The sequence below is a fragment of the Coturnix japonica genome, unplaced genomic scaffold (assembly GCF_054131305.1).
Source record: "Coturnix japonica strain WE unplaced genomic scaffold, WE-NBRP24 Scf114, whole genome shotgun sequence".
Classification (NCBI taxonomy): Eukaryota; Metazoa; Chordata; class Aves; order Galliformes; family Phasianidae; genus Coturnix; species Coturnix japonica.
Window position 1 is genome coordinate 212,896 of NW_028189017.1, and position 25,111 is coordinate 238,006.

General features: G+C 59.3%; 1 protein-coding gene across 1 annotated transcript in view; it reads left to right on the forward strand.

Moving 5' to 3' along the window:
- BAG6 (BAG cochaperone 6) overlaps positions 1-24,055 on the forward strand; it is a gene marked incomplete at its 3' end in the record, with an annotated part of 59,963 nt that extends 35,908 nt beyond the window's left edge. The window contains 9 exon segments of the mRNA XM_085535288.1: positions 283-452; positions 1,294-1,347; positions 6,018-6,120; positions 11,234-11,361; positions 13,165-13,320; positions 14,912-14,962; positions 15,388-15,471; positions 21,759-21,866; positions 23,879-24,055. Coding sequence (XP_085391414.1) covers positions 283-452; positions 1,294-1,347; positions 6,018-6,120; positions 11,234-11,361; positions 13,165-13,320; positions 14,912-14,962; positions 15,388-15,471; positions 21,759-21,866; positions 23,879-24,055 — 1,031 coding nt within the window.
- Between the last annotated feature and the right edge of the window lie 1,056 nt (positions 24,056-25,111).

Consider the following 25,111-nt stretch of genomic DNA (forward strand, 5'->3'; position numbering starts at 1 on the left):
TCCCATTGACTCCCATTGACTCTCATTGACTCCCATTGACTCCCATTGACTCCCATTGACTCCCATTGACTCCCATTGATCCCCATTGATCCCTATATGTCCCATAGGGTTCTTTGGGGAGCTGCTATCGGAGCTGTGCCAGCAGGTGGCGCTGTTCCCATTGACTCCCATTGACTCCCATTGACTCCCATTGACTCCCATTGACTCCCATTGATCCCCATTGACCCCCATTGATCCCCATTGACTCCCATTGATCCCCATTGATCCCTATATGTCCCATAGGGTTCTTTGGGGAGCTGCTATCGGAGCTGTGCCAGCAGGTTTCCCTATTGGACGTGGTGTCTCTGCTCCATGGCAGTTCTCAGCCCCTCCAGCGCCTCCAGCCGCTGCTCGGACGCTTCTTCAGGCAGAGGTTCCTCGGGGGGGCTGAGCCCAGCGACAGCAACATCAGGGTATGGGGTATAGGGGGATATAGGGGGGGTATAGGGGGGATATGGGGGGATAGAGGGGGATATAGGGGGATATAGGGGGATATGGGGGGATATAGGGGGATATGGGGGGATATAGGGGGATATGGGGGGATATAGGGGGGGTATGGGGGGATATAGGGGGATATGGGGGGATATGGGGGGTATAGGGGGGATATAGGGGGATATAGGGGGATATGGGGGGATATAGGGGGATATGGGGGGATATAGGGGGGATATGGGGGGATATAGGGGGGTATGGGGGGGTATGGGGGGATATAGGGGGTATATTAAGGGATATGGGGGGATATAGGGGGTATGGGGGGATATAGAGGGGATATGGGGGGATATAGGGGGATATGGGGGGATAGAGGGGGATATGGGGGGGATATAGGGGGATATGGGGGGGATATGGGGGGATATAGGGGGATATGGGGGGGATATGGGGGGATATAGGGGGGATATAGGGGGGATATGGGGGGATATAGGGGGTATATAGGGATATAGAAGGGATATAGGGGGGATATAGGGGGGATATGGGGGGGTATAGGGGGGATATGGGGGGATATAGGGGGGATATGGGGGGATATGGGGGGGGAAGGGGGGATATGGGGGGGTATAGGGGGGATATGGGGGGATATGGGGGGGATATGGGGGGGTATGGGGGGATATAGGTGGATATGGGGGGATTTAGGGGGGTATGGGGGGATATGAGGGGGATATAGGGGGGATATAGGGGGGATATAACCCCATAACTGACCCCACCCCATAACTACCCCCCACCCCATAAGTGCCCCCTATAACTGCCCCCCATATCTGCCCCCAGGCGGCCACGCAGACGCTGATATCGGGCCTGGAGGAATTCATCAGGGAGAGCTTTGTGAGATGGGGGGAAATGGGGGGCTGGGGGTCCCAATGGGTCCCTATGGGGGGTTGGGGGTCTCAATGGGTCCCAATGGGGGGATTTGGGGTCTCAATGGGGGGATTTGGGGTCCCAGTGGGTCCCTATGGGGGGTTGGGGGTCCCAATGGGGGGATTAGGGGTCTCAATGGGTCCCAATGGGGGGATTAGGGGTCTCAATGGGTCCCAATGGGGGGATTAGGGGTCTCAATGGGTCCCAATGGGGGGATTTGGGGTCCCAATGGGTCCCAATGTGGGTCATGGGGTCCCATTGTTGGGTTGGGCCCCTAATATGGGGTTTATATGGTTGGGGGTCCCTACTTTGGGGTCTCAATGGGGGATTAGGGGTCCCAATGGGTCCCAATGGGGGGTTGGGGGTCCCAACGGGGGGATTTGGGGTCTCAATGGGGGGATTTGGGGTCCCAATGGGTCCCAATGGGGTCATTTGGGGTCCCAATGGGGGGATTTGGGGTCTCAGTGGGTCCCAATGGGGTCATTTGGGGTCTCAGTGGGGGGATTTAGGGTCCCAATGGGTCCCAATGGGGGGTTGGGGGTCTCAATGGGGTCATTTAGGGTCTCAATGGGGGGATTTGGGGTCCCAATGGGGTCATTTGGGGTCCCAATGGGGGGATTTGGGGTCTCAATGGGTCCCAATGGGGGGATTTGGGGTCTCAGTGGGTCCCAATGGGGGGTTGTGGGTCCCATTGTTGGGTTGGGCCTTTAATATGGGGTTTATATGGGTGGGGGTCCCTACTTTGGGGTCTCAATGGGGGATTAGGGGTCCCAATGGGTCTCAATGGGGGCATTTGGGGTCTCAATGGGGGGATTTGGGGTCCCAATGGGTCCCAATGGGGGGGTTGGGGGTCCCAATGGGGTCATTTGGGGTCCCAATGGGTCCCAATGGGGGGATTTGGGGTCTCAATGGGTCCCTATGGGGGCATTTGGGGTCCCAATGGGGCGATTTGGGGTCTCAATGGGTCCCAGTGGGGGGATTTGGGGTCTCAATGGGGGGATTAGGGGTCTCAATGGGTCCCAATGGGGGGGTTGGGGGTCCCAATGGGTCTCAATGGGGGGATTTGGGGTCTCAATGGGGGGATTTGGGGTCCCAATGGGTCCCAATGGGGGGGTTGGGGGTCCCAATGGGTCTCAATGGGGGGATTAGGGGTCTCAATGGGTCCCAATGGGGGGGTTGGGGGTCCCAATGGGTCCCTATGGGGGTTGGGGGTCCCAATGGGGGGATTTGGGGTCTCAATGGGTCCCAATGGGGGGATTTGGGGTCTCAATGGGGGGATTTGGGGTCCCAATGGGTCCCTATGGGGGGTTGGGGGTCTCAATGGGGGGATTTGGGGTCTCAATGGGTCCCAATGGGGGGGTTGGGGGTCCCAATGGGTCCCAATGGGGGGTTGGGGGTCCCAATGGGGTCATTTGGGGTCTCAATGGGGGGATTTGGGGTCTCAATGGGTCCCAATGGGGGGATTTGGGGTCCCAATGGGTCTCAATGGGGGGATTTGGGGTCTCAATGGGGGGATTTGGGGTCCCAATGGGTCCCAATGGGGGGTTGGGGGTCCCAATGGGGTCATTTGGGGTCCCAATGGGGGGATTTGGGGTCCCAATGGGTCCCAATGGGGTCATTTGGGGTCTCAATGGGGGGATTAGGGGTCTCAATGGGTCCCTATGGGGGGTTGGGGGTCCCAATGGGTCTCAATGGGGGGATTTGGGGTCTCAATGGGGGGATTTGGGGTCCCAATGGGTCCCAATGGGGGGTTGGGGGTCCCAATGGGGTCATTTGGGGTCCCAATGGGGGGATTTGGGGTCCCAATGGGTCCCAATGGGGGGATTTGGGGTCCCAATGGGTCCCAATGGGGGGTTGGGGGTCCCAATGGGGTCATTTGGGGTCTCAATGGGGGGATTTGGGGTCCCAATGGGGGGATTAGGGGTCTCAATGGGGGGATTTGGGGTCTCAATGGGTCCCAATGGGGGGATTTGGGGTCCCAGTGGGTCCCTATGGGGGGGTTGGGGGTCCCAATGGGGTCATTTAGGGTCTCAATGGGGGGATTTGGGGTCTCAGTGTGGGTATATTGGGGGTCCCAATGATGGGGGGGGGTCCCAATGGGGTCATTTGGGGTCTCAATGGGGGGATTTGGGGTCCCAATGGGTCCCAATGGGGGGATTTGGGGTCCCAATGGGTCCCAATGGGGGGGTTGGGGGTCCCAATGGGGTCATTTGGGGTCTCAATGGGGGGATTTGGGGTCCCAATGGGTCCCAGTGGGGGCCAGGGGGTCCCAATGGGGGGATTTAGGGTCCCAATGGGGGGGTTGGGGGTCCCAATGGGGGTATTTGGGGTCCCAATGGGTCCCAATGGGGGGATTAGGGGTCTCAATGGGTCCCTATGGGGGAGTTGGGGGTCCCAATGGGGTCATTTGGGGTCCCAGTGGGTCCCAATGGGGGGATTTGGGGTCTCAATGGGTCCCAATGGGGGGTTGGGGGTCCCAATGGGTCCCAATGGGGGGATTTGGGGTCTCAATGGGTCCCAATGGGGGGTTGAGGGTCCCAATGGGTCCCAATGGGGTGGTTGGGGGTCCCAATGGGGGGATTTGGGGTCTCAATGGGTCCCAATGGGGTCATTTGGGGTCCCAATGGGGGGATTTGGGGTCCCAATGGGGGTATATTGGGGGTCCCAATGATGGGGGGGGGTCTCAATGGGGTCATTTAGGGTCTCAATGGGGGGATTTGGGGTCTCAATGGGGGGATTGGGGGTTCCAGTGTGGGTATATTGGGGGTCCCAATGATGGGGGGGGTCCCAATGGGGGGATTAGGGGTCCCAATGGGTCCCAATGGGGGATTGGGGGTCTCAATGGGGTCATTTGGGGTCTCAATGGGGGGATTTGGGCTCCCAGTGGGTCCCAATGGGGGGATTTGGGGTCCCAATGGGTCCCAATGGGGGGGTTGGGGGTCCCAATGGGTCCCAATGGGGGGTCAGGGGTCCCATTGTTGTTGTGGGCCCCTCATGGGGGGTTTATATGGGGTGGGGGTCCCTACTTTGGGGTCTCAATGGGGGGATTAGGGGTCCCAATGGGTCTCAATGGGGGCATTTGGGGTCCCAATGGGGGGTTGGGGGTCCCAATGGGTCCCAATGGGGGGATTTGGGATCTCAATGGGTCCCAATGGGGGGATTTGGGGTCTCAATGGGTCCCAATGGGGGGGTTTGGGGTCCCAGTGGGGTCATTTGGGGTCTCAATGGGGGGATTTGGGGTCTCAATGGGGGGATTTGGGGTCTCAATGGGTCCCAATGGGGGGATTAGGGGTCTCAATGGGTCCCAATGGGGGGATTTGGGGTCCCAGTGTGGGTATATTGGGGGTCCCAATGATGGGGGGGGTCCCAATGGGGGGATTTGGGGTCTCAATGGGTCCCAATGGGGTCATTTGGGGTCTCAATGGGTCCCAATGGGGGGATTTGGGGTCTCGATTGGGGGTTGGGGGTCACAATGGGGTCATTTGGGGTCCCAATGGGTTCCAATGGGGGGGTTGGGGGTCCCAATGGGGTCATTTGGGGTCCCAATGGGTCCCAATGGGGGGATTTCGGGTCTCAGTGGGTCCCTATGGGGGGTCTCAATGGGTCCCAATGGGGGGATTTGGGGTCCCAATGGGTCCCAATGGGGGGATTTGGGGTCTCAGTGGGTCCCTATGGGGGCCAGGGGGTCCCAATGGGGGGATTTAGGGTCCCAATGGGTCCCAATGGGGGGTTGGGGGTCCCAGTGGGGTCTCAATGGGTCTCAGTGGGGGGATTTGGGGTCTCAATGGGTCCCAATGGGGGGATTTGGGGTCCCAATGGGTCCCAATGGGGGGATTTGGGGTCTCAATGGGTCTCAATGGGGTCATTTGGGGTCTCAATGGGGGGTTGGGGGTCTCAATGGGTCCCAATGGGGGGATTTGGGGTCCCAGTGGGGGGATTTGGGGTCTCAATGGGTCCCAATGGGGTCATTTGGGGTCTCAATGGGGGGATTTGGGGTCTCAATGGGTCCCTATGGGGGTTGGGGATCTCAATGGGGGGATTTGGGGTCTCAATGGGTCCCAATGGGGGGTTGGGGGTCCCAGTGGGTCCCTATGGGGGTTGGGGGTCCCAATGGGGTCATTTGGGGTCTCAATGGGTCCCAGTGGGGGGTTGGGGGTCTCAATGGGTCCCAATGGGGGGATTTGGGGTCCCAATGGGTCCCTATGGGGGGTTGGGGGTCTCAATGGGGGTATTTGGGGTCTCAATGGGTCCCAATGGGGGGATTTGGGGTCTCAATGGATCCCTATGGGGGGATTTGGGGTCTCAATGGGTCCCTATGGGGGTTGGGGGTCCCAATGGGGGGATTTGGGGTCTCAATGGGGGGATTTAGGGTCTCAATGGGTCCCAATGGGGGGATTTGGGGTCTCAATGGGGGGATTTGGGGTCTCAATGGGGGGATTAGGGGTCCCAATGGGTCCCTATGGGGGGTTGGGGGTCCCAATGGGGGGATTTGGGGTCCCAATGGGTTCCAATGGGGGGATTTGGGGTCCCAATGGGTCCCAATGGGGGGTTGTGGGTCCCATTGTTGTTGTGGGCCCCTAATGGGGGGTTTATATGGGGTGGGGGTCCCTGCTTGAACCCCCCATTGCCCCCCATAGGCCGGGGTCCCTGTGGCCGATGGGGTCGACATCACCAGCACCAACGTGGGGTTCCTGCAGGAGCATTTCCAGCGCCTGGCCACCCACATCCTCACCTGCAACGGTCTGTACTTATGGGGCTGGAAAGGGGCACTTATGGGGCTGGGAAGGGGCACTTATGGGGCACTTATGGGGCTGGGAAGGGGCACTTGGGGGTTGGGTGGGGATGTTGTGGGACCAGTGGGGGTCCTTATGGAGGCACTTGTGGGGCTGGGGGGGCACTTATGGGGCTGGGGGCACTTATGGGGCTGGAAAGGGGCACTTGGGGGGCTGGAAAGGGGCACTTGGGGGGCTGGAAAGGGGCACTTATGGGGCTGGGGGCACTTGTGGGGCTGGAAAAGGGCACTTATGGGGCTGGAAAGGGGTATTTATGGGGCACTTATGGGGCTGGGAAGGGGCACTTGGGGGGCTGGAAAAGGGCACTTGGGGGGCTGGAAAGGGGCACTTGTGGGGCTGGGAAGGGGCACTTATGGGGCTGGAAGGGGCACTTATGGGGCTGGAAAGGGGCACTTATGGGGCTGGGAAGGGGCACTTGGGGGGCTGGGGGTCACTTATGGGGCTGGAAAGGGGTATTTTTGGGCACTTGTGGGGCTGGGGGGGGCACTTGGGGGGCTGGAAAGGGGGGTACTTGTGGGGCTGGGGGCACTTGGGGGGCTGGGGGCACTTGTAGGGCTGGAAAAGGGCACTTGTGGGGCTGGAAAGGGGTATTTATGGGGCTGGGAAGGGGCACTTATGGGGCTGGAAAGGGGCACTTATGGGGCTGGAAAGGGGTATTTATGGGGCACTTATGGGGCTGGGGGGGCACTTATGGGGCTGGGGGGCACTTGTGGGGCTGGAAAAGGGCACTTGGACTGGAAAGGGGCACTTATGGGGCTGGGAAGGGGCACTTATGGGGCTGGGGGGCACTTGTAGGGCTGGGGGCACTTGGGGGGCTGGGGGGGCACTTGGGGGGCTGGAAAGGGGCACTTGTGGGGCTGGAAAGGGACACTTATGGGGCTGGGAAGGGGCACTTATGGGGCTGCAAAGGGGCACTTGGGGGGCTGCAAAGGGGCACTTATGGGGCTGGAAAAGGGCACTTATGGGGCTGGGGGGCACTTATGGGGCTGGGAAGGGGGGCACTTATGGGGCTGGGGGCACTTGTGGGGCTGGGGGGCACTTATGGGGCTGGGGGGGCACTTATGGGGCTGGGGGGGCACTTATGGGGCTGGGAAGGGGGGTACTTGTGGGGCTGGGGGCACTTATGGGGCTGGGGGCACTTGTGGGGCTGGGGGCACTTATGGGGCTGGAAAGGGGCACTTATGGGGCTGGGGGCACTTATGGGGCACTTATGGGGCTGGGGGTCACTTATGGGGCTGGGGGGCACTTATGGGGCTGGGGGGCACTTATGGGGCTGGAAAGGGGCACTTATGGGGCTGGGGGGCACTTGGGGGGCTGGAAAGGGGTATTTATGGGGCACTTATGGGGCTGGGGGGGCACTTATGGGGCTGGGGGGCACTTGTGGGGCTGGGGGTCACTTATGGGGCTGGGAAGGGGCACTTATGGGGCTGGGGGGCACTTGGGGGGCTGGAAAGGGGCACTTATGGGGCTGGGGGCACTTGTGGGGCTGGAAAGGGGTATTTATGGGGCACTTATGGGGCTGGAAAGGGGCACTTATGGGGCTGGGGGTACTTATGGGGCTGGGGGGCACTTATGGGGCTGGGAAGGGGTATTTATGGGGCACTTATGGGGCTGGGGGGGCACTTATGGGGCTGGGGGGCACTTGTGGGGCTGGGGGTCACTTATGGGGCTGGGAAGGGGCACTTATGGGGCTGGGGGGCACTTGGGGGGCTGGAAAGGGGCACTTATGGGGCTGGGGGCACTTGTGGGGCTGGAAAGGGGTATTTATGGGGCACTTATGGGGCTGGGGGGGCACTTATGGGGCTGGGGGGGCACTTATGGGGCTGGAAAGGGGTATTTATGGGGCACTTATGGGGCTGGAAAGGGGCACTTATGGGGCACTTATGGGGCTGGGAAGGGGCACTTATGGGGCACTTATGGGGCCAGGGGGACATTTATGGGGCTGGGAAGGGGTATTTTTGGGCACTTGTGGGGCTGGGGGGGCACTTATGGGGCTGGGGGGCACTTGTGGGGCTGGAAAGGGGCACTTATGGGGCTGGAAAGGTGCTCTTATGGGGCTGGGAAGGGGCACTTATGGGGCTTGGAGGCACTTATGGGGCACTTATGGGGCTGGGGGAGGGGGATATTGTGAGGCTGGGGGGGCACTTATGGGGCTGGGGGCACTTGTGGGGCTGGAAAAGGGCACTTATGGGGCTGGAAAGGGGTATTTATGGGGCACTTATGGGGCTGGGAAGGGGCACTTATGGGGCTGGGGGGCACTTATGGGGCTGGAAAGGGGCACTTATGGGGCTGGGAAGGGGCACTTATGGGGCTGGGAAGGGGCACTTGTGGGGCTGGAAAGGGGCACCTGGGGGGCTGGAAAAGGGCACTTGTGGGGCTGGGGGGGGACTTATGGAGCTGGGGGCACTTGTGAGGCTGCTGGAGTACCTATGGGGCTGGGAAGGGGCACTTATGGGGCTGGAAAGGGGCACTTATGGGGCTGGAAAGGGGCACTTGGGGGGCTGGAAAGGGGTATTTATGGGGCTGGGAAGGGGCACTTATGGGGCTGGAAAGGGGCACTTATGGGGCTGGAAAGGGGCACTTGGGGGGCTGGGGGGCACTTGGGGGGCTGGGGGGGCACTTGGGGGGCTGGAAAGGGGCACTTATGGGGCTGGAAAGGGGTATTTATGGGGCACTTATGGGGCTGGAAAGGGGTATTTATGGGGCACTTATGGGGCTGGAAAGGGGTATTTATGGGGCACTTATGGGGCTGGGAGAGGGGGATATTGTGAGGCTTGGGGGGCACTTATGGGGCTGGAAAGGGGTATTTATGGGGCACTTATGGGGCTGGGGGGGCACTTATGGGGCTGGAAAGGGGTATTTATGGGGCACTTATGGGGCTGGAAAGGGGCACTTATGGGGCTGGGGGCACTTATGGGGCTGGGGGGGCACTTATGGGGCTGGGGGTCACTTGTGGGGCTGGGAAGGGGCACTTATGGGGCACTTATGGGGCTGGGAAGGGGCACTTGGGGGGCTGGAAAGGGGCACTTGTGGGGCTGGAAAGGGGCACTTATGGGGCTGGGAAGGGGGGTACTTGTGGGGTTGGGGGCACTTGGGGGGCTGGAAAGGGGCACTTATGGGGCTGGGAAGGGGCACTTATGGGGCTGGAAAGGGACACTTATGGGGCTGGAAAGGGACACTTATGGGGCTGGAAAGGGACACTTATGGGGCTGGGAAGGGGTACTTATGGGGCTGGAAAAGGGCACTTATGGGGCTGGAAAAGGGCACTTGGGGGGCTGGAAAGGGGCACTTATGGGGCTGGGGGGAACATTTATGGGGCTGGGAAGGGGCACTTATGGGGCTGGGGGGCACTTATGGGGCTGGGGGGCACTTATGGGGCTGGGGGCACTTATGGGGCTGGGGGGTACTTGGGGGGCTGGGGGGCACTTGTGGGGCTGGGGGCACTTATGGGGCTGGGGGGCACTTATGGGGCTGGGAAGGGGCACTTATGGGGCTGGGAAGGGGCACTTGTGGGGTTGGGAAGGGGAACTTATGGGGTAGGGAAGGGGCACTTATGGGGCACTTATGGGGCTGGAAAGGGGCACTTATGGGGCACTTATGGGGCTGGGAAGGGGCACTTATGGGGCTGGAAAGGGGCACTTATGGGGCTGGATGGGGCACTTATGGGGCTGGGAAGGGGCACTTATGGGGCTGGGAAGGGGTATTTATGGGGCACTTATGGGGCTGGGAAGGGGTATTTATGGGGCACTTATGGGGCTGGGAAGGGGCACTTGGGGGGCTGGAAAGGGGTATTTATGGGGCACTTATGGGGCTGGGGGGGTATTGTGGGGCTGGGAAGGGGGGCACTTGTGGGGCTGGGGGGCACTTATGGGGCTGGGGGAGCACTTGTGGGGCTGGGAAGGGGCACTTGTGGGGCTGGGGGGGGCACTTATGGGGCAGGGGGGGCACTTATGGGTCTGCCCCACACTTGTGGGTCTGCCCACACTTGTGGGTCTGCCCCACACTTATGGGTCCTGCCCCACACTTATGGGTCTGCCCCACACTTATGGGTCTGCCCCAAACTTATGGGTCTGCCCCACACTTATGGGTCTGCCCCACACTTGTGGGTCTGCCCCACACTTATGGGTCTGCCCCACACTTGTGGGTCTGCCCCACACTTATGGGTCCTGCCCCACACTTGTGGGTCTGCCCCACACTTATGGGTCCTGCCCCACACTTATGGGTCCTGCCCCACACTTATGGGTCTGCCCCACACTTGTGGGTCTGCCCCACACTTATGGGTCCTGCCCCACACTTATGGGTCCTGCCCCACACTTATGGGTCTGCCCCACACTTGTGGGTCCTGCCCCACACTTATGGGTCTGCCCCACACTTATGGGTCTGCCCCACACTTATGGGTCTGCCCCACACTTGTGGGTCTGCCCACACTTACGGGTCTGCCCCACACTTATGGGTCTGCCCCATACTTATGGGTCTGCCCCACACTTATGGGTCTTCCCACACTTGTGGGTCCTGCCCCACACTTATGGGTCTGCCCCACACTTGTGGGTCTGCCCAACACTTATGGGTCCTGCCCCACACTTGTGGGTCTGCCCCACACTTATGGGTCTTCCCACACTTGTGGGTCCTGCCCCACACTTATGGGTCTGCCCCACACTTGTGGGTCTGCCCAACACTTATGGGTCCTGCCCCACACTTGTGGGTCTGCCCCACACTTATGGGTCTGCCCCACACTTGTGGGTCTGCCCCACACTTATGGGTCTGCCCCACACTTATGGGTCCTGCCCTACACTTATGGGGCTGCCCCACACTTATGGGTCTGCCCCACACTTATGGGTCCTGCCCCACACTTATGGGGCTGCCCCACACTTGTGGGTCTGCCCCACACTTATGGGTCTGCCCCACACTTGTGGGTCTGCCCCACACTTGTGGGTCTGCCCCACACTTATGGGTCTGCCCCACACTTATGGGTCTGCCCCACACTTGTGGGTCTGCCCCACACTTATGGGCCTGCCCCACACTTATGGGTCCTGCCCCACACTTGTGGGTCTGCCCCATAGCAGACGGGTCGTTTGGGCCGCGGTTGCTGGAGCTTTGTAACCGGGGGCTGTTGGAATGTCTGGCCCTGAACCTTCATTGTCTGCGGGGGGAGCGCGGAGCTTTGGGGGCGCTGCTGGGGGATCGCATCGTGAGTCCAGACCCACAGCTGACCCATAGCTGCCCCATAGCGCCATGTCTGCCCCATCTCTGCCCCATCTCTGCCCCATAGCTGCCCCATAGCGCCATGTCTGCCCCATAGCTGCCCCATAGCTGCCCCATAGCGCTGTATCTCTGCCCCATCTCTGCCCCATAGCTGCCCCATAGCGCTGTATCTCTGCCCCATAGATGCCCCATAGCTCCATATCTCTGCCCCATAGCTCCATCTCTGCCCCATTTCTGCCCCATAGCGCCATCTCTGCCCCATAGCTGCCCCATAGCTGCCCCATAGCGCTGTATCTCTGCCCCATAGCTGCCCCATCTCTGCCCCATCTCTGCCCCATTTCTGCCCCATTTCTGCCCCATAGCTCCATGTCTGCCCCATAGCTGCCCCATAGCGCTATATCTCTGCCCCATAGCTCCATCTCTGCCCCATAGCTGCCCCATAGCGCTGTATCTCTGCCCCATAGCGCTGTATCTCTGCCCCATAGCGCCGCCTATCAGCAGAGGTAGCCCCATCTCTCGCTGCCTGGCTGTCTGCGGTGCTGGGGCTGCCCCATAGCTCCATGTCTGCCCCATAGCGCTGTATCTCTGCCCCATAGCTGCCCCATAGCGCTGTATCTCTGCCCCATAGCGCCATGTCTGCCCCATAGCGCCATGTCTGCCCCATATCTGCCCCATAGCGCTGTATCTCTGCCCCATAGCGCTGTATCTCTGCCCCATAGCTGCCCCATACCTCCATGTCTGCCCCATATCTGCCCCATTTCTGCCCCATAGCTCCATCTCTGCCCCATTTCTGCCCCATAGCGCCCTCTCACCCCATCTCTGCCCCATCTCTGCCCCATCTCTGCCCCATAGCTCCATGTCTGCCCCATAGCTGCCCCATAGCGCTGTATCTCTGCCCCATAGCTGCCCCATAGCGCTATATCTCTGCCCCATTTCTGCCCCATAGCTCCATGTCTGCCCCATTGCTGCCCCATAGCACTGTATCTCTGCCCCATAGATGCCCCATAGCTCCATCTCTGCCCCATCTCTGCCCCATAGCTCCATCTCTGCCCCATCTCTGCCCCATAGCTCCATGTCTGCCCCATATCTGCCCCATCTCTGCCCCATTTCTGCCCCATAGCTGCCCCATAGCGCTGTATCTCTGCCCCATTGCTGCCCCATAGCGCTGTATCTCTGCCCCATCTCTGCCCCATCTCTGCCCCATAGCGCCGCCTATCAGCAGAGGTTGCCCCATCCCTTGCTGCCTGGTTGTCTGCGGTGCTGGGGCTGCCCCACAGCTGCCCCATAGCGCTATATCTCTGCCCCATAGCGCTGTATCTCTGCCCCATAGCGCTGTATCTCTGCCCCATAGCGCTGTATCTATCTCTGCCCCATAGCGCCGCCTATCAGCGGAGGTAGCCCCCTCCCTTGCTGCCTGGCTGTCTGTGGTGCTGGGGCTGCCCCATAGCTCCATGTCTGCCCCATAGCTCCATCTCTGCCCCATTGCTGCCTCATAGCTGCCCCATAGCTGCCCCATAGCGCTGTATCTCTGCCCCATAGATGCCCCATAGCTCCATCTCTGCCCCATCTCTGCCCCATAGCTCCATGTCTGCCCCATTTCTGCCCCATAGCGCCCTCTCACCCCATCTCTGCCCCATCTCTGCCCCATATCTGCCCCATCTCTGCCCCATAGCGCTATATCTCTGCCCCATAGCACCATGTCTGCCCCATATCTGCCCCATTTCTGCCCCATAGCTCCATCTCTGCCCCATAGCTGCCCCATAGCGCTGTATCTATCTCTGCCCCATAGCGCCGCCTATCAGCAGAGGTTGCCCCCTCCCTGGCTGCGTGGCTGTCTGCGGTGCTGGGGCTGCGGCTGCAGGTTCTGTTGGAGCAGCTCCCCGTCAGCACCGACCAAGTGCTGCCCTACGTCAGGACACACCGCGACCCACAGACTGCGGCACCGGTACGATGTGGGGCTGGACCCATAGAACAACAGAGAAACACATAGAAACCCATAGAAACACATAGAAACCCATTGGACCCCATAGAAACCCATAGAACCCCATAGAATCCCATAGATACAACAGCCCCCTATGGGGCTGGACCCATAGAACCCCATAGATACAACAGCCCCCCATGGGGCTGGACCCATAGAACAACATAGAGCCCCATAGAATCCCATAGAAACACATAGAAACCCATAGAACCCCATAGAACTCCATAGGACCCCATAGATACAACAGCCCCCCTATGGGGCTGGACCCATAGAATCCCATAGAACCCCATAGAAACCCATAGAATCCCATTGAACCCCATAGGACCCCATAGGACCCCATAGAACCCCCATAGAAACCCATAGAACCCCATAGATACAACAGCCCCCTATGGGGCTGGACCCATAGAATAACATAGAGCCCCATAGAATCCCATAGGACCCCATAGAACCCCATAGAACCCAATACAACAGCCCCCTATGGGGCTGGACCCATAGAACAACATAGAAACCCATAGAGCACCATAGAATCCCATAGAAACCCATAGAAACACATAGAACCCAATAGAGTCCCATAGAGCCCCATAGAACCCCATAGAACCCCATAGATGCAACAGCCCCCTATGGGGCTGGACCCATAGAATAACATAGAGCCCCATAGAAACCCCATAGAAACCCATAGAAACCCATAGAAACCCATAGAACCCCATAGGACACCATAGAACCCCATAGAACCCAATAGAGCCCCATAGAATCCCCATAGAACCCCATAGGACCCCATAGAATCCCGTAGAATCCCATAGAACCCCATAGAACCCAATACAATAGGCACCTATGGGGCTGGACCCATAGAACCCCATAGGACCCCATAGATACAACAGCCCCTATGGGGCTGGACCCATAGAATCCAATACAACAGCCCCCTATGGGGCTGGACCCATAGAACCCCATAGAACCCCATGGAACCCCATAGAACCCAATACAATAGCTCACTATGGGGCTGGCCCCATAGAACCCCATAGAAACCCAGAGAAACCCATAGGACCCCATAGAATCCCATAGAACCCCATAAACCCCATAGAACCCCATAGAACCCCATAGAACCCCATAGAACCCAATACAATAGGCCCCTATGGGGCTGGACCCATAGAACCCCATAGAATCCCATAGAAACCCATAGAACCCCATAGAAACCCATAGAACCCCACAGAACCCCATAGAACCCCATAGAATCCCATAGAACCCCATAGAATCCCATAGAACCCCATAGAACCAAGTAGAACCCCATAGAACCCCATAGAATCCCATAGAATCCCATAGAATCCCATAGAACCCCATAGAACCCCATAGAATCCCATAGAAACCCATAGAACCCCATAGAAACCCATAGAACCCCATAGAACTTCATAGAACCCCATAGAACCCAATACAACAGCCCTGCCTCATTTGCATAACCCCGCCCCCAACGCCTTAAACCACGCCCACTTTTACCCCCTCATTTGCATATCGCTCCCATAGCCCCGCCCCCTTTTATTCTAACCCCGCCCCCCTCATTATGCAGCCGGAAGAGGATCAGCCAATGGAGACGCAGGGGGCGGAGCCTCAACCGGAGGTGGGTGTGGCCTCACAAAAGGGGGCGGGGCTAAACGTGGTGGGCGTGGCCTCCATTGGCTCCACCCATAAAAGGGGCGGGGCTAAAGGCGGATGTGCCCTCCATTGGCTTAGCCAAGAAGGGGGCGGGGATAAAGGCGGTGGGCGTGGCCTCCATTGGCTCGACCCACAAAGGGGTGGGGCTAAAGGCGGGGCAGGGCTTCTATTGGCTTAGCTAAAAGGGGCGGGGCTAAAGGGGTGGGCGTGGCCTCCATTGGCTCCACCCACAAAAGGGGCGGGGCTAAAGGTGGGGCGTGGCCTCTATTGGCTTAGCTAAAAGGGGGCGGGGCTAAAGGTGGTGGGCGTGGCTCCTATTGGCTCCGCCCACAAAAGGGGCGGGGCTAAAAGCGGTGGGCGTGGCTTCCATTGGCTCCGCCCCCTTGGCAGCGTGACCACGTGGGATCCCCGGCACCGGGAACGACGGCGGAGGAGGCGGCAAATGGGGAACAATGGGCGGCTGCTTTGCCACCGGTGAGACCCATAGAGACATATAGGGACCCATAGGGACCCACAGAGAGCCATAGGGACCTATAGGGACCCATAGAGACCTATAGGACCCATAGAGAGCCATAGGGACCCATAGGGATCCATAGGGACACATAGAGACCCATAGGGACACATAGAGACCCATAGAGAGCCATAGGGACCCATAGAGACCCATAGAGACCCATAGAGACCCATAGAGACCCATAGAGACCTATAGGACCCATAGAGAGCCATAGGGACCCATAGGGACCCATAGGACCCATAGGGCCCCATAGAGACCCATAGAGACCCATAGGGACCTATAGGACCCATAGAGACCCATAGGGACCCATAGGGACCCATAGGGACTTATAGGACCCATAGAGACCTATAGGACCCATACAGAGCCATAGGGACCCATAGGGACCTATAGAGACCCATAGAGAGCCATAGGGACCCATAGGGACCCATAGAGAGCCATAGGACCCATAGAGAGACATAGAGGGACATAGGGAGCCATAGGACCCATAGAAATGGGGAACAATGGGCGGCTGCATTGCCACCGGTGAGACCTATAGGGACATATAGGGACCTATAGGGACCCATAGGGACCTATAGGACCCATAGAGACCCATAGGGACCCATAGGGAGCCATAGAGACCTATAGGACCCATAGAAATGGGGAACAATGGGCGGCTGCTTTGCCACGGTGAGACCCATAGGGACCCATAGGGACCTATAGGGCCCCATAGGGACACATAGAGACCTATAGAGACCCATAGAGAGCCATAGGGACCCATAGAGAGCCAAAGGGACTTATAGGGACCCATAGAGACCCATAGAGACCCATAGGGACCTATAGGGACCCATAGAGACCCATTGGGACCCATAGGACCCATAGAGAGCCATAGGGACCCATAGAGACCTATAGGACCCATAGAGATTGGGAACAATGGGCGGCTGCTTTGCCACCGGTGAGACCTATAGAGACCCATAGGGACCTATAGGGACCTATAGGACCCATAGAGAGCCATAGGGACCCATAGGACCCATAGAGAGCCATAGGGACCCATATGGAGCCATAGGGACCCATAGAGACCCATAGGGACCTATAGGGACACAGAGAGAGACATAGGGACCTATAGGGACCCATAGAGACCCATTGGGACCCATAGAGACCCATAGAGACCCCCATAGGGCCCCATAGAGACCCATAGAGACCCCCATAGGGACCCATAGAGACCCATAGGGACCCATAGAGACCTATAGGGCCCATAGAGAGCCATAGGGACCCATAGAGGCACACACAACAGCGCCCCCAGCGGCTGGGAGGGGAACTGCAGCTCAGTGAGACACAGAGACACATAGGGACCCATAGAGATACATAGGGACACACACAACAGCGCCCCCAGCGGCTGGGAGGGGAACTGCAGCTCAATGACTTATAGGGACACATAGAGACACACAAAGACCCATAGAGACCCCGTAGAGACCCCCATTGCCCCCTATCCCCCCTTTATCCCCCCCCATTACCCCCTATTACCCCCCCCATTACCCCCCATTACCCCCTATCACCCCCTATTACCCCCCATTACCCCCATTACCCCCTATTACCCCCCATTAACCCCTTATCACCCCCTATTACCCCCTTATCACCCCACATCCCCCCTTTATCACCCCCTATCCCCCCATTGCCCCCCATTACCCCCTATCCTTCCACATTGCCCCCCATCTCCCCCCCATTGCCCCCTATTACCCCCTATTACCCCCCATTACCCCCTATTGCCCCCTATTATCCCCCATTATCCCCTTTATCCCCCCCATTACCCCCTTATCACCCCATATCCCCCCTTTATCACCCCCCATTACCCCCTATTACCCCCCAATGCCCCATATCCCCCCTTTATCACCCCCCATTACCCCCCATTGCCCCCTATTACCCCCTATTACCCCCCATCGCCCCCCATTACCCCCCATTACCCCCTATTACCCCCCTATTACCCCCCATTACCCCCCTATTACCCCCCATTACCCCCTATTACCCCCTTATCACCCCATATCCCCCCTTTATCACCCCCTATTACCCCCCATTACCCCCCCATTACCCCCCTATCCCCCACCATTACCCCCCATTACTCCCCTATCCCCCCCCATTGCCCACTATTACCCCCCATTACCCCCCCATTGCCCCCTATTACCCCCTTATCTCCCCATATCCCCCCTTTATCCCCCCCCATTACCCCCTATTACCCCCCTATCCCCCCCATTACCCCCCATCTCCCCCTATTACCCCCTTATCACCCCATATCCCCCCTTTATCACCCCCCATTACCCCCATTACCCCCTTTATCACCCCCCATTGCCCCCTATTACTCCCTATTACCCCCCATTACCCCCTATCCCCTCTTTATCAGCCCCATATCCCCCCTTTATCACCCCCTATTACCCCCCATTGACCCCCATTGCCCCCTATTACCCCCTACCCACCCCCATTGCCCCCTATTATCTCCCATTGCCCCCTATTACCCACCCATTGCCCCCTATTATCTCCCATTGCCCCCTATTACCCCCTATTACCCCCTATTACCCCCCCATTGCCCCATATCCCCCCTTAATCACCCCCCATTGTCCCCTATTACCCCCCTATGCCCCCCCATTCCCCCTATTGCCCCCCATTACCCCCTATCACCCCCCATTACCCCCCCTGTACCCCCTATTTACCCCCCATGTACCCCCCATTACCCCCCATTACCCCCCATTACCCCCATTACCCCCCATTTACCCCCCATTACCCCCCATTACCCCCCTATTACCCCCTATTACCCCCTATCCCCCCCATTACCCCCTATTGCCCCCCTATCCCCCCCATTGCTTCCTATTACTCCTATATCCCCCCCATTACCCCCTATCACCCCCTATCCCCCCCCATTACCCCCCATTACCCCCTATTACCCCCCATTACCCCCCATTACCCCCCATCACCCCCCATTACCCCCCTATTACCCCCATTACCCCCCATTACCCCCTATCACCCCCTATTACCCCCTATTACCCCCTATTACCCCCCATTACCCCCATTACCCCCTATTACCCCCCTATCCTCCCCATTGCCCACTATTATCCCCTATTACCCCCCCATTACCCCCTATTACCCCCCATCACCCCCTTTATCCCCCCCATTACCCCCCATTACCCCCCATTACCCCCCATTACCCCCTATTACCCCCCATTACCCCCTATTACCCCCCCTATCCCCCCCCATTACCCCCCATTACCCCCATTACCCCCTATCCCCCCCCCATTACCCCCCATTCCACCCTATTACCCCCCCATTATCCCCCATCCCCCCCTATTACCCCCTATTACCCCCCATTACCCCCCATTACCCCCCGTTACTCCCTATTACCCCCCTATCCCCCCCCATTGCCCACTATTACCCCCTATTACCCCCCATTGCCCCCTATTACCCCCTTATCACCCCATATCCCCCCTTTATCACCCCCCATTACCCCCCATTACCCCCTTTATCACCCCCCATTGCCCCCTATTACCCCTCTATCCTCCCCCCATTGCCCCTATTATCCCCCATTACCCCCTTTATCACCCCCCATCCCCCCTATTACCCCCTTATCACCCCATATCCCCCCCTTTATCACTCTCTATTACCCCCCATCTCCCCATATTACCCCCCATTGCCCCCCATTGCCCCCGTATCACTCTATATCCCCCCTTTATCACCCCCCCATTGCCCCCTATTACCCCCTTATCCACCCCCATTACCCCCTATTACCCCCCCATCACCCCCATTACCCCCATTACCCCCCATTGCCCCCTATTATCCCCCCATTGCCCCCTATTACCCCCTATTACCCCCCCATTACCCCCCATCCCCCCCCATTACCCCCCATTACCCCCCATTACCCCCTATTACCCCCTTATCCACCCCCATTGCCCCCTAATACCCCCCTATTACCCCCTTTATCCCCCCTATTAGCCCCCCATTGCCCCATATTCCCCCTTTATCACCCCCCATTACCCCCTATTACCCCATCACCCCCCATCACCCCCATTACTCCCTTTATCCCCCCTATTACCCCCTATTACCCCCTATTCCCCCCCATTACCCCATATCCCCCCTTTATCACCCCCCCATTACCCCCTATTACCCCCCATCACCCCCCTATCCCCCCCCCATTACCCCCTATTACCCCCCATCACCCCCCTATCCCCCCCCATTACCCCCTATTACCCCCCATCACCCCCCTATCCCCCCCCATTACCCCCTATTACCCCCCATCACCCCCCTATCCCCCCCCATTACCCCCTATTACCCCCCATCACCCCCCTATCCCCCCCCATTACCCCCTATTACCCCCCATCACCCCCCTATCCCCCCCCATTACCCCCTATTACCCCCCATCACCCCCCTATCCCCCCCCATTACCCCCTATTACCCCCCATCACCCCCCTATCCCCCCCCATTACCCCCTATTACCCCCCATCACCCCCCTATCCCCCCCCATTACCCCCTATTACCCCCCATTATCCCCTTATCACCCCCTATTACCCCCTTATCACCCCACATCCCCCCTTTATCACCCCCTATCCCCCCCCATTGCCCCACAGTGCCCCCTGTTGCCCCCTTATTGCCCCCCATTGCCCTCCATTACCCCCCTATCCACCCCCATTGCCCCCTATTACCCCCTATTACCCCCCATTACCCTCTATCCCCTCTTTATCAGCCCCATATCCCCCCTTTATCACCCCCTATTACCCCCCATTACCCCCCATTGACCCCCATTGCCCCCCATTGCCCCCTATTACCCCCCTATCCCCCCCCATTACCCCCCCATTGCCCCATATCCCCCCTTTATCACCCCCCATTACCCCGTATTACCCCCCAATTGCCCCCCATTGCCCCCTATCCCCCCCCATTACCCCCTTTATCACCCCCTATTACCCCCTATCACCCCCTATTACCCCCCATTACCCCCCATTGCCCCCTATTATCCCCCCATTGCCCCCTATTACCCCCTATTACCCCCCTATCCCCCCCCATTACCCCCTATTACCCCCTATCCCCCCCACTGCCTCCCATTGCCCCCTATTACCCCCCCATCCCCCCCATTACCCCCCATTACCCCATTTCCCCCCTTTATCACCCCCCATTACCCCGTATTACCCCCCAATTGCCCCCCATTGCCCCCTATCCCCCCCCATTACCCCCTTTACCCCCCCATTACCCCCTTTATCACCCCCTATTACCCCCTATTACCCCCCTATCCCCCCCCATCCCCCCCCATTGCCGCCCATTACCCCTCATTACCCCCCATTACCCCCCATTACCCCCCTATTACCCCCCTATCCCCCCCATTACCCCCCATTACCCCCCATTACCCCCTATCACCCCCTATTACCCCCCATTGCCCCCCATTGCCCCCATTATCCCCCCATTGCCCCCTATTCCCCCCCATTACCCCCCATCACCCCCCATTGCCCCCTATTACCCCCTTATCTCCCCATATCCCCCCTTTATCCCCCCCCATTACCCCCCATTGCCCCCTATTACCCCCCCATTACCCCCCATTACCACCCATTACCCCCCATTACCCCCTATCACCCCCTATTACCCCCCATTACCCCCCATTGCCCCCTATTATCCCTCCATTGCCCCCTATTACCCCCTATTACCCCCCCATTACACCCCATCTCCCCCTATTACCCCCTTATCACCCCATATCCCCCCTTTATCCCCCCCATTACCCCCCATTACCCCCTTTATCCCCCCATTACCCCCCATTACCCCCTATTACCCCCATTACCCCCTATTACCCCCCATTGCCCCCTTTATGCCCCCTATTACCCCCCAATGCCCCATATCCCCCCTTTTTTACCCCCCATTGCCCCCTATTACCCCTCTATCCTCCCCCATTACCCCCCATTACCCCCTATTACCCCTTATCACCCCACATCCCCCCTTTATCACCCCCTATCTCCCCCCTATTACCCCCTTTATCCCCCCCATTACCCCCTATTACCCCCCATTGCCCCCCATTACCCCCCATTACCCCCCATTACCCCCCCTATCCCCCCCTTATAACCCCCCTATCCCCCCCCATTACCCCCTATTGCCCCCTATCACCCCCCTATTACCCCCTTATCCCCCCCATTACCCCCCATTACCCCCCATTACCCCCCTATCTCCCCCCATTACCCCCCATATACCCCCATTACCCCCTATTACCCCCCATTGCCCCCCATTACCCCCTATTACCCCCCATTGCCCCCCATAGGAGTGGGTCCCCATAATCCGCGCTGACGGCCATTCCCAGCGCCGGGCCCCCCCGCAGCCCCCCCTGAGCGACGCCTACCTCAGCGGGATGCCCGCCAAGAGACGCAAGGTGGGACCCCCCCCCTAATTAACCCCCCACCCCATTAACCCCCATAGAACCCCATAGAACCCCATAGAACCCCATAGAACCCCATATAACCCCATTAACCCCCCCCCAAATAAACCCCCCCACCCCAATAAACCCCATATAACCCCATAAAACCCCATTAACCCCCCATATAACCCCATATAACCCCATATAACCCCATATAACCCCATATAACCTCATATAACCCCATATTACCCCATATAACCCCATATAACCCCATATAACCCCCCCCCATAAACCCCCCCACCCCAATAAACCCCATATAACCCCATATAACCCCATATAACCCCATTAACCCCATAGAACCCCATAGAACCCCATTAACCCCATATAACCCCATATAATCCCATTAACCCTATATAACCCCCCATATAACCCCATTAACCCCATATAACCCCATATAACCCCATATAACCCCATATAACCTTATATAACTCCATATAATCCCATATAACCCCACCCCATATAAACCCCCCCATAGCCCCCCCCCCATTGACCCCCATTATAGCCCCCCAAAGACCCCCCCCCATTGACCCCCATTATAGCCCCCCCCAAACCCCCTTATAGCCCCCCCCTTGTGGCGACCCCCCCCCCATTGACCCCCATTATAGCCCCCCAATTATAGACCCCCCAAACCCCCTTATAGCCCCCCCTTGTGGCGACCCCCCCCCCCATTGACCCCCATTATAGCACCCCATTATAGCCCCCCCAAACCCCTTTATAGCCCCCCCTTGTGGCGATCCCCCCCCATTGACCCCCATTGCCCCCCAAATCCCCCTAAATCCCCTTATTGCCCCCCATTGCCCCCCAAAGACCCCCCCCATTATAGCCCCCCAATCCATAGCCCCCCATTATAGCCCCCCATAGCCCCCCATTATAGCCCCCAATCGTTGCCCCCCCCCATTGACCCCCTATAGCCCCCCATTATAGCCCCCCATTATAGCCCCCCCCCATAGCCCCCCATTATAGCCCCCCCCCCATGGTTGCCCCCCCCCCAGACGATGCAGGCGGAGCCCCCCCCCACTTATAGCCCCCCCAAACCCCCCCCTTGTGCCCCCTACCCATTGACCCCCATATAGCCCCCCATTATAGCCCCCAAGCCCCCCCTTGAGACCCTCCCCTATAGCCCCCCATTATAGCCCCCCCCATAGCCCCCCATAATAGCCCCCCATGGTTGCCCCCCCCCCCATTATAGCCCCCCCCATAGCCCCCCATAATAGCCCCCCATGGTTGCCCCCCCCCCATTATAGCCCCCCCCATAGCCCCCCATTATAGCCCCCCCCCATGGTTGCCCCCCCCCCAAATATCCACCTATAGCCCCCCCAAAGCCCCCCATTGCTGCCCCCCCCCATTGACCCCCTATAGCCCCCCTATAGCCCCCCCCCCCCATAGCCCCCCATTATAGCCCCCCCCCATGGTTGCCCCCCCCCCCAAATATCCACCTATAGCCCCCCCAAAGCCCCCCCCATTGCTGCCCCCCCCCATAGCCCCCCATTATAGCCCCCCCTCATGGTTGCCCCCCCCCCAGACGATGCAGGCGGAGCCCCCCCCCCTTATAGCACCCCCCCATTACAGCCCCCCATTATAGCCCCCCCTATAGCCCCCCATTATAGCCCCCCATTATAGACCCCCCCCATAGCCCCCCATTATAGCCCCCAATGGTTCCCCCCCCCCCATAGCCCCCCATTATAGCCCCCCCTTATAGCCCCCCATGGTTGCCCCCCCCCCATTATAGCCCCCCATAATAGCCCCCCATGGTTACCCCCCCCCCCATAGCCCCCCATAATATCCCCCCCCCATGGTTGCCCCCCCCCCAGACAATGCAGGCGGAGCCCCCCCCCAACCCCCCCCTTGTGCCCCCCCCCATTGACCCCCCTATAGCCCCCCATTATAGCCCCCAATAGTCCCCCCCCCATAGCCCCCCATTATAGCCCCCCATTATAGCCCCCCCCCATGGTTGCCCCCCCCCCCAGACGATGCAGGCGGAGCCCCCCCCCCTCCACCTGTCGGAGCTGGTGGGTCGGGCTGTTCGAGCCGTGGGGGTCCGACCCCTGGGGACCCCCGAGGGGGCGACACTCAGCCAGGGGGCGCTGCAGGATGGGTATAGGATGCAGGTAATTAAGGGGGGGGCTTTAGGGGGGCTTTGGGGGGCAATAAGGGGGTCTATGGGGGCAATGGGGGGCAATAAGGGGGTCTATGGGGGCAATAAGGGGGTCTATGGGGGGCAATAAGGGGGTCTAGGGGGTCTTTGGGGGCAATGGGGGGGCTTTAGGGGGTCTTTGGGGGGCAATAAGGGGGTCTAGGGGGGCAATGGGGGTCAATAAGGGGGTATATGGGGGCAGTGGGGGGCAATAAGGGGCTTATGGGGGTCTTTGGGGGGCAATGGGAGGCAATAAGGGGGTCTATGGGGGGCAATAAGGGGGTCTATGGGGGGTCTTTAGGGGGCAATAAGGGGCTTTAGGGGGTCTTTGGGGGCAATAAGGGGGTCTTTGGGGGGCAATGGGGGGGATTTTGGGGGTCTTTGGGGTATATAAGGGGGTCTAGGGGGGCAATGGGGGGCAATAAGGGGGTCTAGGGGGGCAATGGGGGGCTTTAGGGGGTCTTTGGGGGTAATAAAGGGCAATGGGGGGCTATAAGGGGATTTAGGGGAGCTTTAGGGGGGGCTTTGGGGGGTTATAAGGGGGTCTAGGGGGGCAATAAGGGGCTTTAGGGGGGGCTTTGGGGGGCAATAAGGGGCTTATGGGGGTCTAGGGGGGCAATAAGTGGCTTATGGGGGTCTTTGGGGGGCAATAAGGGGGTCTATGGGGGCAATAAGGGGCAATGGGGGGCCCTAAGGGGGTCTATGGGGGTCTTTGGGGGGCAATGGGAGCTTTAAAGGGGTCTTTGGGGGGCAATAAGGGGGTCTAGGGGGGCAATGGGGGGCAATAAGGGGCTTTAGGGGGTCTATGGGGGTCCTTAAGGGGGTCTAGGGGGCAATAAGGGGCTTTAGGGGGTCTTTGGGGGGCAATAAGGGGCTTTAGGGGGTCTATGGGGGTCCTTAAGGGGGTCTAGGGGGCAATAAGGGGATTTAGGGGGTCTTTGGGGGGCAATAAGGGGCTTTAAGGGGGTCTTTGGGGGGCAATAAGGGGGTCTAGGGGGGTAATGGGGGGCTTTGGGGGGCAATAAGGGGTCGTTGGGGGGCTATAAGGGGCTTTAGGGGGGCTTTA